The following is a 13,402-nucleotide window of genomic DNA, read 5'->3' as shown; positions in this document are numbered from 1 at the left end:
AGTTTTAAAAAAAAGGTAATGCTATCATATGCTTCAGATATCTTTGAAAAATAATTAACAATATCAGCTGCTGACTCCCATTCCTGTGCCCTTCCCCTACCTCCCCGGGCGGAGGTGACCACCTAACGAGGGGACACATATTCTACATTCCTGCCCATGTGCTATACACTTACCAAATTGTGAATTTCACATCTATATGTGACACCATGTTGTCACAGAAAGAGCTGTTCTTTAAAACAAAACGACTCCCTCACTCTAGCACACTTGCCTGCTGTAACCTTCGTGGCTGTGAACATAACTGAGAAAGAAACTAGGGCAGAGCCTGAGGTTTTTTTAGTGATTACTACCACAGAAGGCCCCATTGAAGGATCTCGTTATCATTCAGAGAGACAAAGTGGGCAAATACACAAATTCTAACGCCATGTTTTTAATCCTTCTCAAGTTAATGTTTTTTATTTGTCAAACCCTGGTTTGTAACGATCTAGAGTGAATGACCTGTCACCGAACTCCAGGGAAAGATGGATTGAGCAATTTAATTAGTAATACTAGTTCCTAATCCTGCTTCAAGGTCCAGTTCCAATGTTACCAGCTTCATGAATCTGTCCTCGATTCCATCAGAATTAATTCCTTCAACGATCATCTGTTCAGTACCAAAGCCCTAGACATAGAAAAGCAGATTAGATTGTTTCTGCCCAGAGCTCAGGAATAACTAGGGAATAGTGTTGGATAAATGTGCTCAAACAGGTGTGAGTAGAGGGCTGGTGGAGCCTAACTTGTGGGAACATTAGAGAAGACTTTCCGGAGAAGGTGATCTTGGAGGATGGGTAGGAGTTCACAAAATGGAGCAGGGAAGCGATTCCAGGCAGGAAGACGCTGAGCGAGCGGGTACAGAGGATGGTAAGATACTAGTTTTAGAAAGACAACTAAGGATAGACATCAGAAGCGGAGAGATAAATTAGAAGACTGGCAACAATTCAAGCAAAAGATTACACGACTGGAGGCGCGAGGTGGGAGGGGGAAGGACTTGAACAAAATCCAGGAGATAAATTTAGCAGAATTTGATGTCTAACTGCACAAGGGAAAGAACATGGGGGAGTCGTGAATGAATCCTAAAGGCTTGGCGAATGAGTGAGTGGGGTGGCCATTATGGAAACAGGCAATGCAGCTGGGAAGAGCTGGGCTGAGAAAGGGGGCTCCAATTCAGTCTGAGGTATTTTGAATTGAAGACTCTCCCATGAGGCCTAAAGTGATTTCCCTCCCCAGGACAGAACTCACTCCTTCCTTTGCATTCTGTAGCATCTTGTATACTTTTTCATATCAAATTATTTAAATCTGCCATTATACTTAAAAGCTGGTCTCTACTTGAAATCATGGGAGAAGGGTACCAGGTCTTACTCGCCTTTGTATCGACCTGATGGTGATGCCATCACAAAGTACTCAGAGTGTTTATTCTTGGAAAGGCACCTGTGTCAGAGACTAGAAACTGTTGACTACCAATTATCAGTGATGAAAACTCACCGACTTCGAGCAGGCATTTGGCCTGGCAGTTGTCACCTGGGACACTCACGCCCCATCTCAGAATGCCTGCCTGAGTCTGGCTTTCTGTTAATGTGCACCCAGGAGGCAAAGGATGATAGCTCAGTTGGGTCCCTGCCCCCCCCCCCCCATGAGTTCCTGACTCCCAGCTTCAGCTTCGGCTAGTCCTGGCTGTTGCAAGAATGTGGGGAGTGAACCAGCTGATGGGAGATGTCTGTCTCTCTCTCTGCCACTCAAATAAGTTAAAACCAAACTGGGAGGCCGGCGCCGCGGCTCACTAGGCTAATCCTCCGCCTTGCAGCGCCGGCACACCGGGTTCTAGTCCCGGTCGGGGCACCGGATTCTGTCCTGGTTGCCCCTCTTCCAGGCTAGCTCTCTGCTGTGGCCAGGGAGTGCAGTGGAGGATGGCCCAGGTGCTTGGGCCCTGCACCCCATGGGAGACCAGGAAAAGCACCTGGCTCCTGGCTTCGGATCAGCGCGGTGCGCCGGCCGCGGCGGCCATTGGAGGGTGAACCAACGGCAAAGGAAGACCTTTCTCTCTCTCTCTCTCACTGTCCACTCTGCCTGTCAAAAAAAACAAACAAACAAACAAACAAAAAAAAAACAACTGGGGCCAGCGCCGTGGTTCACTCGGTTAATCCTCTGCCTGCAGCACCGGCATCCCATATGGGCGCTGGGTTCTAGTCCCAGTTGCCCCTCTTCCAGTCCAGCTCTCTGCTGTGGCCCAGGAAGGCAGCAGAGGATGGCCCAAGTGCTTGAGCCCTGCACCCGCATGGGAGACCAGGAGGAAGCAACTGGCTCCTGGCTTCGGATCGGTGCAGTGCACTGGCCATAGCAGCCATCTGGAGGGTGAACCAATGGAAGGAAGTCCTTTCTCTTTCTCTCTCTCGCTCTGTCTGTAATTCTACCTGTCAAATAAATAAATAAAATATTTAAAAAAACTTATGAATTAGTGACTTAGATAAACTACCTAATATATTTGGCCCTATAGCATGTAGTTTTAATGCTAATTGCCCATTTTGGATATAAATTAGTCCCCTCTGTGTGCTTTTTATTTTACCTTTATAGAAAAATAATTCCATTTTTAATAAGTACATTAAAATTGTAACTATATGGGGCATGTGATTTTTAAAAAATTCATTTATTTGAAAGACAGAATTACACAGAGAAAGAGGGAGACTCAGATCTTCCACTCACTGGTTCACTCCCCAAATGGCTGCAACAGCTGGGGCTGAGCCAGGCCAAATCTAGGAGCTTCATCCGGGTCTCCCATGTGGGTGCAGGGGCCCAAGCATGTGGGCCATCTTCTGCTGCTTTCCCAGGCATATTAGCAGGGAGCTGTATTGGAAGTGGAGCAGCCGGGACTTGAACCCTGCCCCTATGGGACGCCGGCACTGCAGGCCAGGACTGCTATTGTGCCCCCGTGTGATGTTTTAACCTGTATATACTGTGTGACACTCCAATCAGTGTGAACCTATCTCCTCAGATATTTTTCACTTCTTTATGGTGAAAACATTCAAATCCTTTGGTTTTACACACACACACAGAGTATGTCATTATTATCTATAGTCACCCTACTGTGCAACAGAACATCAGAACTACATCTGACCATCCAACTGTAATTCAGCACCCATTAATCAACTTTTCTCCACCTCTCCCTCCCCAGCCTCTGCCAACCACCATTCTAGTCTCAGCTTCCCCATATCAGCAAAATCTGGTGTTTCTGTGCCTGGTTTAGCTTAACACAATGACCTGCAGCTCCACCCACGTTGGCAACATCCTTTTTCATGGCTGAATAGTACTCTATGGCGGATAGGAACCACGCCATCTTACTTTGTACACGCTCCTGCTAGGTCACCTTTCTAGTCTCACTTTACAGATAATGGAACAGCAGCAGCCCCCAGGGACTGAATGTTTGCAAGCAGCTGCAGTAGGATTTGGGCAGAAATGGCGGAAACCTGGCTTTTCTCAGCCCAGTGCCCAGCAGGGATCATGGGTCCCAGGTGCGTGTGTGTGTGTGGAGGAGGGGTGCGCCCTGGCCCAGCCACGGTCGACAGTGCCTCTCTCTCCGCCCACTAACGTGTCCATATGGGCGCCCCGACCCCCGACCCCCTGCGGACGCTGGAGCTGACGGGGACTCCAGGGGATGCACCCCTGCCCCAGGAGCCCGCGTTTTAACAACACTAACCCAGGAGTCCCGCACGCGTCCCGCAGGCTCCAGTCGCCTCACCCACCCGACCTTGGGCTCAAACGAAGTAGGGGGCCCGCGTGCCTCCGCAGCCTCACCCCCGGGGGTTAGAAATCTTCAGACCCAGGGGGCTCCAGAAAAGAGAGGCGGGGTCTCCCAACGCTGGGACACAAACTCGTCCCCGTACCGTCCTAGGCACTCCCGCGCGGTGGGGCCGCCCCAGCTCGCTGCCCCTATTCTGTGGGCTGGAAGTCGAGGTCTCGGCGGCGGGCCGGCCATTTACCTCATGCCAGGGCCAAAGCCTTCCTCCTCTTCCTCCTCCTCGCCTCTCCTGGGTCCCGCCCCGCAACCTCGGGCCCCGTCAGGGAGAGGAAAAAAAGCCAGAGGCCGGCCCCGGTCACCTGTGCTAGGGCATCCGCGCGCGGCGGAAACAAACGCTGAGGCGCGAGGGCTCCGGGCCGCGGCGAACCATGAGAGAGGCGTGCCCCAGCGCGTGCCAAAGGAGGCACGAAGGGCGAGAGTGGTCCCGCCCACGAATCTCTGGAGCGCTGATTGGTCGCGTCCCACCGAGTTGGGAGAGGGGGCGTGTCCTTGAGCGTGCCGAAGGAGGCGGGAAGGGCAAGGGGCGGTCCTACCCGCGAAGCCCTGAAACTCTGATTGGCAGTGAGCTTAGAAGGCGCGAGGAGGGGGCGTATCCACACGGGGCAGAGGGCGCATGCGCGGGCCCGCCTCTCCCCCCTCCCCCCTTCTCCTGGGAGCAAAGGGCAGGCAGTGCGGGTCGCAGCGGCAGAGCTGCTGGACTCTGCGCCATGGCAAGACCTGAGTGGCAGTCGCTGGAGCAGTGCTTGGAGAAGCACCTTCCGCTCGCAGACTTGCAGGAGGTGAAGCGCATTCTTTATGGCAAGGAGACCAGGTCTGTGGCCCGCAGGCTGAGTTGGAGGGTTTTGGGTCACAGAGTAGGGGTCTGGGGGCCAGGGTGAGAAGGGCTAGGAGGGCGGTGTTGTAATCCTTCGTAAGTGAGCACAGACCCAAAAGCCCCAGGACCCTCCAGGTTTGCTGGATCCTGGGTCGACCTTTACAAACTAATTCTTCCCTAAACCAAAACCAGAAGGGAAAGAGTTGTTTTTTTTTTTTTAGTAAAAAATTATTTATTTATTTGAAAAGCAGAGTCAGAGAGAGAGAGGTCTTCTGTCTGCTGGCTCACTCCCCAAATGGCCAGAGCTGTCCAGATCCGAAGCCAGTAGCCAGGAGCTTCTTCCGGTTCTCCTGCATATGTGCAAGAGCCCAAGGACTTGGGCCATCTTCTACTGCTATCCCAGGCCATAGCAGAGAGCTGGATCGGAAGTGGAGCAGCCGGGTCTCGAACTAGCGTTCATATAGGATGCCGGCGCTGCAGGCAGCGTATTTAACCTGCTACACCACAGTGCTGGCCCGGAAAGAGGGGGTTTTAATCTCCCAGACTTTCTCTGTGGCCATCCCAACTCTCCTCCCCACTTTGAGGGCCCTCCTCAGCGCTACAGCTGTCCTCGGGTGTGGCAGGTCAGGTCGGCACCTCCCACCAGGTATGCTGATGTTCCAGCCCCAGCCTCCTCTTCAGGCAGGGCCTGGGCCTCTGCACGCTTGGAGGTGAAGGCCAGCTGAATCGGGTTGGCAGAGGAAGCCTTAGTGAGCTACCACACTCCATGCAAGTATGTTTCATCTCAGCAAATCATGTCCATCATGGAGGCTTCCTGAGAGCGTTGTTCTGCGAGACACACTTCACTCTTGGTTCTCTGCAGCCTGTTCTTCTCTATGTGAACCAGAGGGATCTCTTTAAAATGTAAACCATATCCTGGTGCATCTGTGCTTGCTTCAGACTCTGTAAGGGATTTCCTGGGCAACTCTTAACTGCATCTCCCTCCACTTCCTTGCTTGTTTGCGGGCTCTCTTCCATCAAATGCAGCCAGACTGCCTGCCCGTGACCTTGTGGCAGTGACCTTGTGCAGCAAGAACCTGAGGAGCTCACCTGTAACCAGTAGGTGTTGGTTGGATCAGTAGATCCCGGCCACCACTGCTATAGAGTTAGTGCAGAGAGGCCAAACCTCAGATCCAGGGGTTTTCACAGGTGCTGGAGGCGGTACTGAATTTGTCAAGAGGGCTCTTGATATGCAGAGGTGCTGGGTGAACAAGTCCCTTCCCAGTGCACGATGCAACACTACTTTCCACTGCACCTGTAAAGACCAGTCACCTGGCAGAGCAGGCATTTGGTGTAGCCACTAAGGTACTCACATCTCATAGCAGCTTACCCGAGTTTGGTTCCAGCTCTGGATCCTGACTCCCAAGTTCCTGGTCGTGCAGATCCTGGGATGTAATGGGTGGTTGCTCAAATAATGGGGTTCGAGGAGACCAGTGTCCAATATGGGACCTGGTCTGAGTCCTGGCCGCTGCACGTCCTCTCTCCATCTCCATCTCCATGCTAATATGCCTCATAAAGCAGCAGAAGATGGCTCATAGTCGTGGGCCCCTGCCACCTACATGGAAGAACTGCCTGGGTAGAATTCCAGGCTCCTGGCTTCATCCTGGCCCAATTCTAACCATTGTGGCCATTTGGGAAGTGAATCAGTGGGTGAAAGATCTTTCTGTCAGTCCTCTGTCTATAAATCTGCCTTTCAAATAAGTTTAAAAATATTAAAACAAAAAAAATACTAAAAATAATTGGTTTCCTACCACCCATGTGGGAGACCTGCATTGAGTTTCCAGCTCCTGGCTTTCGACCCATGGCCATTGCAGGCATTTAGAGAATTAAGCAGCCAATGGGAGCTCTAGCTCTCTGCCTCTCAATATTTTAAAGAGAACTAGTCACCTGCGAAGTAACTTAGGATTGAGGCTCCCAAAGAAAGTGACTTCATAAACCAAGAGTGTCTCAGACTTACGTTTCTAGACATGGGAATTAGTTTAAGGATAAGGTGAGCGTGTTCTCTTGGGAAAGGATGGAAAAGATTGTGGGTATCAAGAAGCCCAATGTGAATGCGGCCACCTCTGTGGTGGCCTGGTGGGCCTGGTGTCCTCATTCCCTCCTTTGGGCTCCCACTGTGCTCCTCAAGAGACCGTGTTCTGTCTTTTTTTTTTTTTTAAGATTTTATTTATTTATTTGAGAGGTAGAGTTACAGACAGTGAGAGGGAGAGACAAGAGAGAAAGGTCTCCTTTCTGTTGGTTCACTCCCCAAATGGCTGCGATGGCTGGAGCTGTGCCTATCTGAAGCCAGGAGCCTCCTCCAGGTCTCCCATGCGAGTGCAGGGGCCCAAGCACTTGGGCCATCCTCTGCTGCTTTCCCAGGCCATAGCAGAGCTAGACTGGAAGAGGAGCAGCCAGGACTAGAACCCGGCGCCCACACGGGATGCTGGCGCCACAGACAGAGGATGAACCTACCGCGCCATGGCTGGCCCTCATGTTCTGTCTTAATTACTTGCTACGCTCAAGGCAAAGACACATTTAGTAAATATTTGCTGAGTGAATGAGCCAAATGGGCCTTTGCCTGTGCCAAACAGATAAAATCCCCAGAGAACGCCAACTATCAATTTTGAAGACATAACCAACAAGCATCCATTCATTCAACAAACATTTGTCAAGTACCTATTTTTGTCTCAGACACTAAGGATCCGAGGATGAGTAAGCCATGGTTCCTGGCCTCTGGGGCTTTCCAACTTCTGTTGGTTGGCTTACACTGTGAGAGACCGATTCAGGGAAAACTGGAAGGAGTTCCCATGCTAAGAGGTGGGGGAGGTCAGGAGTCCTCCCAGGGGTGCTGTGGTTGCTCTGCATCCTGGAAGAGAGAGGGGAGGTGATTTGGTGACAGAAAGGGCTCCTGTCCCCAGACACCAGGGCACCTGCTCACTTGGAGACCGTACATGGGAGAGAGTTAGTCATAGAATGGCATGGTGGGGGCCGGCGCCATGGCTCACTTGGCTAATCCTCCGCCTGCAGCACCGGCATCCCATGTGGGTGCCGGGTTCTAGTCCCAGCTGCCCCTCTTCCAATCCAGCTCACTGCTGTGGCCCGGGAAGGCAGTGGAGGGTGGCCCAAGTGCTTGGGCCCTGCACCCGCATGGGAGACCAGGAGAAAGCACCTGGCTCCTGGCTTCAGATCAGCGTAGCTCTGGCCGTGGCAGCTATTTGGGGAGTGAACCAATGGAAGGAAGACCTTTCTCTCTGTCTCTCTCTCTCTCTCACTGTCTAACTCTGTCAAATAAAAAAGAATTTAAAAAAATAAGAATGGCATGGGCACCCAGGAGAGGAGCCAGGAATAGCCAAGGGATCCTGGGAGCTCTGTGCACTGTGCTGAGGCTGCAGAACCACCAATAGTGGTGAGTTCTTGAAAGAATTAACCCTGGTTGCTCTGTCAAGGGTGGCTTGGATAAGGGCAATAAAAGAGCAGAGGTATACAGCAAATAGTCTGGGAAGGCCGGCGCCGCGGCTCACTAGGCTAATCCTCTGCCTTGCGGCGCCGGCACACCGGGTTCTAGTCCCAGTCAGGGCGCCGGATTCTGTCCCGGTTGCCCCTCTTCCAGGCCAGCCCTCTGCTGTGGCCAGAGAGTGCAGTGGAGGATGGCCCAGGTGCTTGGGCCCTGCACCCCATGGGAGACCAGGAAAAAGCACCTGGCTCCTGGCTCCTGCCATCGGATCAGCATGGTGCGCCGGCCGCGGCGGCCATTGGAGGGTGAACCAATGGCAAAGGAAGACCTTTCTCTCTGTCTCTCTCTCTCACTGTCCACTCTGCCTGTCAAAAACAAACAAACAAACAAACAGATAGAGTCTGGGAGTGCAGAGACATCTGGGTTCCAGAGGTCTCAGATCAGTGGACGATGTGGATGGTGGGTGAGAATTGTGCCTGGCTTCTGGCTTGGACCCTGCTATGGTTTAGATATGGTTTTTATCTCCCAAGGGTTCGTGTGTTGGAAAGTTGTCCCACCACCTCTCCTCCTCCTCCTCTCCTTCCTCCTCCTCCTTCCTTCCTTTCTTCCCTCCTTCTTTCCCCCTCCTCTCTCCTCCCTTCCTCTTTTCTTTATTTATTTGAAAGGTAGAGTTACAGAGAGAGAGAGAGACAGAGACAGAGATATCTTCCATCCACTGGTTCATTCCCCAAATGGCTGCAGAGGCCAGGGCTGGTCCAGGCCAGAGCCAGAAGCTTCATCCAGGTCTCCCACATAGGTGCAGGGGCCCAAGTGCTGCTACTTTCCCAGGTGCATTAGCAAGGAGATGGATAAGAGGTAGTTCAGCTGGGACTTGAACCGGAGCCCGTATGGGGTACCTATGGTGTAGGCAGTGGTACAACCCGCTACGCCACAATCCTGATCCAAACCCCTCTTCTTTATGCCTTGCCCAGTGCCAGGCATTTTGTCATACAACAGAAAATAGGTGAATACCGGCCATTGAGGTGCCTGGTGGGCTTGTCTGACAAGCAGCAACCTTGCAGAGTGAGTTCAGCTTTGGGCGAGTTGAGTTTCTAGGGCTACCATAACGAATTACTCCAAACTGAGTGGCTGAAGACAACAGAAGTTTATCCCCACAGTCCTGAAGATGCGAAGACCAAGGTGAAGGTGCCAGCCAGGCCACATTTCCTCCAGGGGCTCTGCCTTCTTTTGACCTCCATTGGCCTTGGGTTTTCCTTGGCTCACAGTGGCCACTTCCTGACCCCCATGTCCCGTGGCTTCTTCCTGTTGTCCCTGTCTCTCTCCCCTGGGTGTGTGTTGCAAGAATGCTTTCTGGTATCGTCTGAACATGACTTGACTCCTGAACTCATGTAGGATGTGAAACCCCAGGGTGATGGGTTGGTGGTGCTGGGCAGCTGGAGACTTGATCCATTTATTGTGTTTAAATGGTGGGTGTACTAGGGAGAACTTAGGTTACTGGACATGTGCCCCAGTGGGTAGTTCTTACAAGAGGATTGGTTGTGGAAGCCCCAGTCAGGCACATCTGTTCTCTCTCTGCTGCCCAACTCACCATGTGACCCTTCCTGTACATATGAGCTCTGCCATAGCCTTCCTCCAGCCTCCCCAGACAGCTGACCCCATGGGGCCCACTTGATCTTGGACTCCAAACCTCCAAAATCATGAACCAAAATAAACCTCTGTCCACCAAAACTGGCCTGTGTTAGATATTCAGATACAGTAATGAAAAGCTGACTAATATACTTGTTTATTGGATTTAGGGCTTACTCAGATGATCTAGCATAATCTCCTCCTGAGATCCTTACCTTAGTGACATCTGTGAAGACCCTTTATCCAAGTAAGGTCACATTCACAGGCTCTGGGTGTTAGGCCGTGGGCCTCTTCTACCCCACAGCCGGTACGTTTGGGGTCTACAGGTAGAGATTCTGGTGGCCAGTTGCTCAGTTGCTGTGTGTAGCTGGACCTGGGGGAGGCTGAGCCTGGGAGCTGTTTGGAGACGGTCAGTTTGGGAGGAAGGAAAGGAGCCTGGAGGGAATGCTGGAGAACCTGGATATTAAAGGTGTCAGAGGAAGTGGAGCCTTGGAGATTCTGGATATGAGGATGTTGGGGTGGGAGGGCTCCAGGATGAGACAGCAAAAGATGATACACAGATGCTGTTCAGGTGTGGACAGCAGAGAGGCTGCTGGCTTTAGCAAGGGAAGGACTCTGGGGAGTGGGAAACAGGGAACCAAGGTCTAAGGAGGGTATGGAAAGTGAGGCTGAGCTGAGAGAAGTATATGTGGGAGCTCTCTGTGAAGCCAGGAGCCCAGAACTCAATCCAGGTCTCCCAGGTAGGTGGCAGGGACCCAAGTCCTTGAACCATCTCCTGTTGCCCACCAGGGTACACAGTAGCAGGAAGTTGGAACTGGGAGTCAAGGTGGGACTCAAAGCCCAGTTAATCAAAGAAGGGGTGTACATCCCAAGTGGTCTCCTTACTACAACAAATGCCTGTCCCTGTTTTCTGCTGTTTAGTTTAATGGGAGAGACTCAGCTGTAATATGTCCGTAAATAACCATGGAGGACGGATGTCCAAGCTGTGTATAGGGCACTTCAACAGGTCCTTGGAAAATGGAATTATAAACTCATTTTGGTGCAAAATAATTTTGAAATCCATGCACACGATGGGTCTTCAAAAAGCTTATGTAAAATGCATATTGTAGGGAAAAATCGTACATGGATTTGATCATTTTTTTCCACACCAAAATAAACCTATCCTTTAATTCCATTTTTCCATGACCTTGTTGAAATGCCCTTCTGTGTTGTCAAGGGGAAAAGGCAAATGGCAGAGCAGAACTGACAAAACACTGCCATTGTGTTTGGGACACACACACCCCTATAGAAAACCACTGGAAAGATACATAAAGCATTGTGGGAGGTGTTGGCTCTGAGGTCAGCCGCTGATGCTTAGGGTTAGAACGGAGAGGGGAACTTAGCTTTCACTTTATATCCTGTTTGACTGTTGGATATGTTTCCCCCTCCATGAGCATCTTTAAACTCTGAGTTATTTTTTAAAAAACGCTGATGGGAAACAACTCTTAGGTTAACGGGGAAAAGTGACGTTCTAGAAGTAAAAGGCAGCTGTGGAGAGAGCAGCTTCGTGAGGGCTGCCTTGACCATGGGCAGAGAGTTGGGAGGCCGTGTCAGGCCAGGAGGGGCGGGGCCCTCAGTAGCAGGGTAAGGGATGGAAGGGCCAAACAGCAACTACATGGACAGAGGCAGGGCTGTGGGCAGCATGAGCACCCCGTGGGCGTTGTGGCTTGTTCACTGGTCTCTGCCATCCTGGGCTATGACTGATAGTGCGGGCCTTAGTCCTTTCAGGTGGCTACAACAAAATACTACAGGGGGGTAGCTTATAAACCACAGGAATCTATTCCTCCTAAGCTGGAAAGTCCCAAGTTCAAGGAGTCTGGTGAAGTGCTTGTTTCCTGGTCCACAGATGTGCAAGGGCAAACAGCCTCCTCTGAGTTTCTCTTACCAGGCCTGGGGTCATTCTGGAGGGGCTCCATTGCACGGGGGGTGGGGGTGGGGATTTAAACATTCAGCCCGTCACCGTGCTCCACCACGTTCTGTGTGCCAAGCCTTCAATGGGCACAGCACAGGCTTATGGAAAGTGCCTGTGTAGGATATGACATAAGTGTAGATTGGACTCTCTTTAACATTTAAAAAAAAAAATTTTATTTGAAGGGCAGAGTTACAGAGAGAGAGATTCCATCCACTGGTTCACTCCCCAAGCGGCTGCAATGGCCAGGGCTGAGCCACGCCAAAGCCAGGAGCTTCTTCCTGGTCTCCCACGTCGGGGACAGGAGCTCAAGTACTTTGGCCATCTCCCACTGCTTTTCTCAGGCCACTAGCAGGGAGCTGGATCGGAAGTGGTGCAGCCAGGATACAAACCGGTGTCCATATAGGATGCTGGTATCACAGGTGGTGGCTTTATCTGCTGTGCCACAGCACTGGCCCTTGGGTTCTTTTTATTTGAAAAGTAGAATGATGAAGATATGGGGTCGGGGGGATGAATCTTCCATCTGTTGATTCACTCCCAGATGACTAACAGCCAGGCTGGCCAGGGGGAAGCAGGAGCTAGGAACTCTGGAGTCTCCCACATAGGGTACTGGGCCCAAGCACTTGGGCCATCTTCTGCTGCTTTCCCAGGCACATACGCAGGGAACCAGGTTGGAAGTGGAGCAGCCAGGACTCGAACCAGCACTCTGAAACAGGATGCCAGTGTCACAGTGTCGCTCCCCATCTTCGTGGAGGAACGACACAGGACCCTGCGCTGTTCTTTCGTCTGCTCGGCCCTCCCCGGGTTTGCTGCTGGTTCTTCCCGGGTTGGCTACCGACCCTTCCACCTCCGTGGAAGGGCGGTTCCCCCTGCCACATTCCCCACTTCCGCGGGGGAGCGGCACACCGCCGGCCGGCTCTCTCGGGGGCTGCACAGGTGTTCCTTCAGATAGATGTTCCCCTTAGATGTTCCTGGTGCATGTTGTCTCTCTCCTCCTTTATAGTCCTCTTCCACCAATCCCAACTCTGCTACACACACGCCGAGTACGCTGCTCTCCTCCGATCAGGAGCAGGTCCTACAGTTTATTGGTTGAACTGGAGGCAGCTGTGTAGAAGCTGTTTCCTTCTCTCCCAGCACCATATTGTGGGAGAGCAGATGCATAGAATAAGTCTTAATTCCAGTAACTTAGTCTAGTCCGAGTTGCTCCCCACATCACAGGTGGTGGCTTAACCTGCTGTGCCACGATGCCAGCCCCAGGTTGGGTTCTGTTAGAGACGGCAGGGCGGGACATGGTATGTGACCATCTTAGATGACAGAGCAGAGAGACCACAGAGTCGGTAACCAGATGGCATATGGGGCTACTCAGAGAGGTAGAGCCCCAGAAACTGGGTTTTGGAGGGTGGAACAGCATGGCCCGGAGTCCCAGCCAACGAGAGTCTGCAGAGAACTGGGAGGTGAGGTGAGGGGATAGGTAGCCCCAGGGCTGGCAGAGGTGGAGACAGAACTCAGCGTAGACAGAAGGTGGGGAAGTAGGGAAATCATGCCTTGTGGGATAACCGGCTGATCACAGAGAGAGGGGACAGCTGCGTGATGGTCACAGCCAGCTGTGCACGCCTGAGACCAGACCTGATTCACCTGACATTCCTGGGATGCTTGCGCAGGCTGAGGCCACGGCCCCGCCAGGACCCTCCGAAAGGGTAGGCCGGCTCCCAA

General features: G+C 52.1%; 1 protein-coding gene and 1 long non-coding RNA gene across 3 annotated transcripts in view; one reads left to right on the top strand and one right to left on the bottom strand.

Moving 5' to 3' along the window:
- Nucleotides 1-4,220, bottom strand: part of LOC127488328 (uncharacterized) — a 68,177-nt gene extending 63,957 nt beyond the window's left edge. The window contains exon 1 of one of the 2 annotated variants that reach the window (XR_007916001.2): nucleotides 3,912-4,220. This is a non-coding gene — a long non-coding RNA (uncharacterized lncRNA). The remainder of the gene's footprint in view (nucleotides 1-3,911) is intronic. The other variant, XR_007916002.2, reaches the window with a different exon arrangement.
- A 261-nt stretch (nucleotides 4,221-4,481) lies between these two features.
- Nucleotides 4,482-13,402, top strand: part of UPB1 (beta-ureidopropionase 1) — a 40,157-nt gene continuing 31,236 nt past the window's right edge. Inside the window, exon 1 of the mRNA XM_002722551.5 lies at nucleotides 4,482-4,637. Within this exon, the coding sequence (XP_002722597.2) occupies nucleotides 4,534-4,637 (104 nt within the window). The 5' untranslated portion in view covers nucleotides 4,482-4,533. The remainder of the gene's footprint in view (nucleotides 4,638-13,402) is intronic.

This window comes from Oryctolagus cuniculus, chromosome 21 (assembly GCF_964237555.1).
Source record: "Oryctolagus cuniculus chromosome 21, mOryCun1.1, whole genome shotgun sequence".
NCBI lineage: Eukaryota > Metazoa > Chordata > Mammalia > Lagomorpha > Leporidae > Oryctolagus > Oryctolagus cuniculus.
This window is presented reverse-complemented; position numbering and strand designations above follow the sequence as displayed.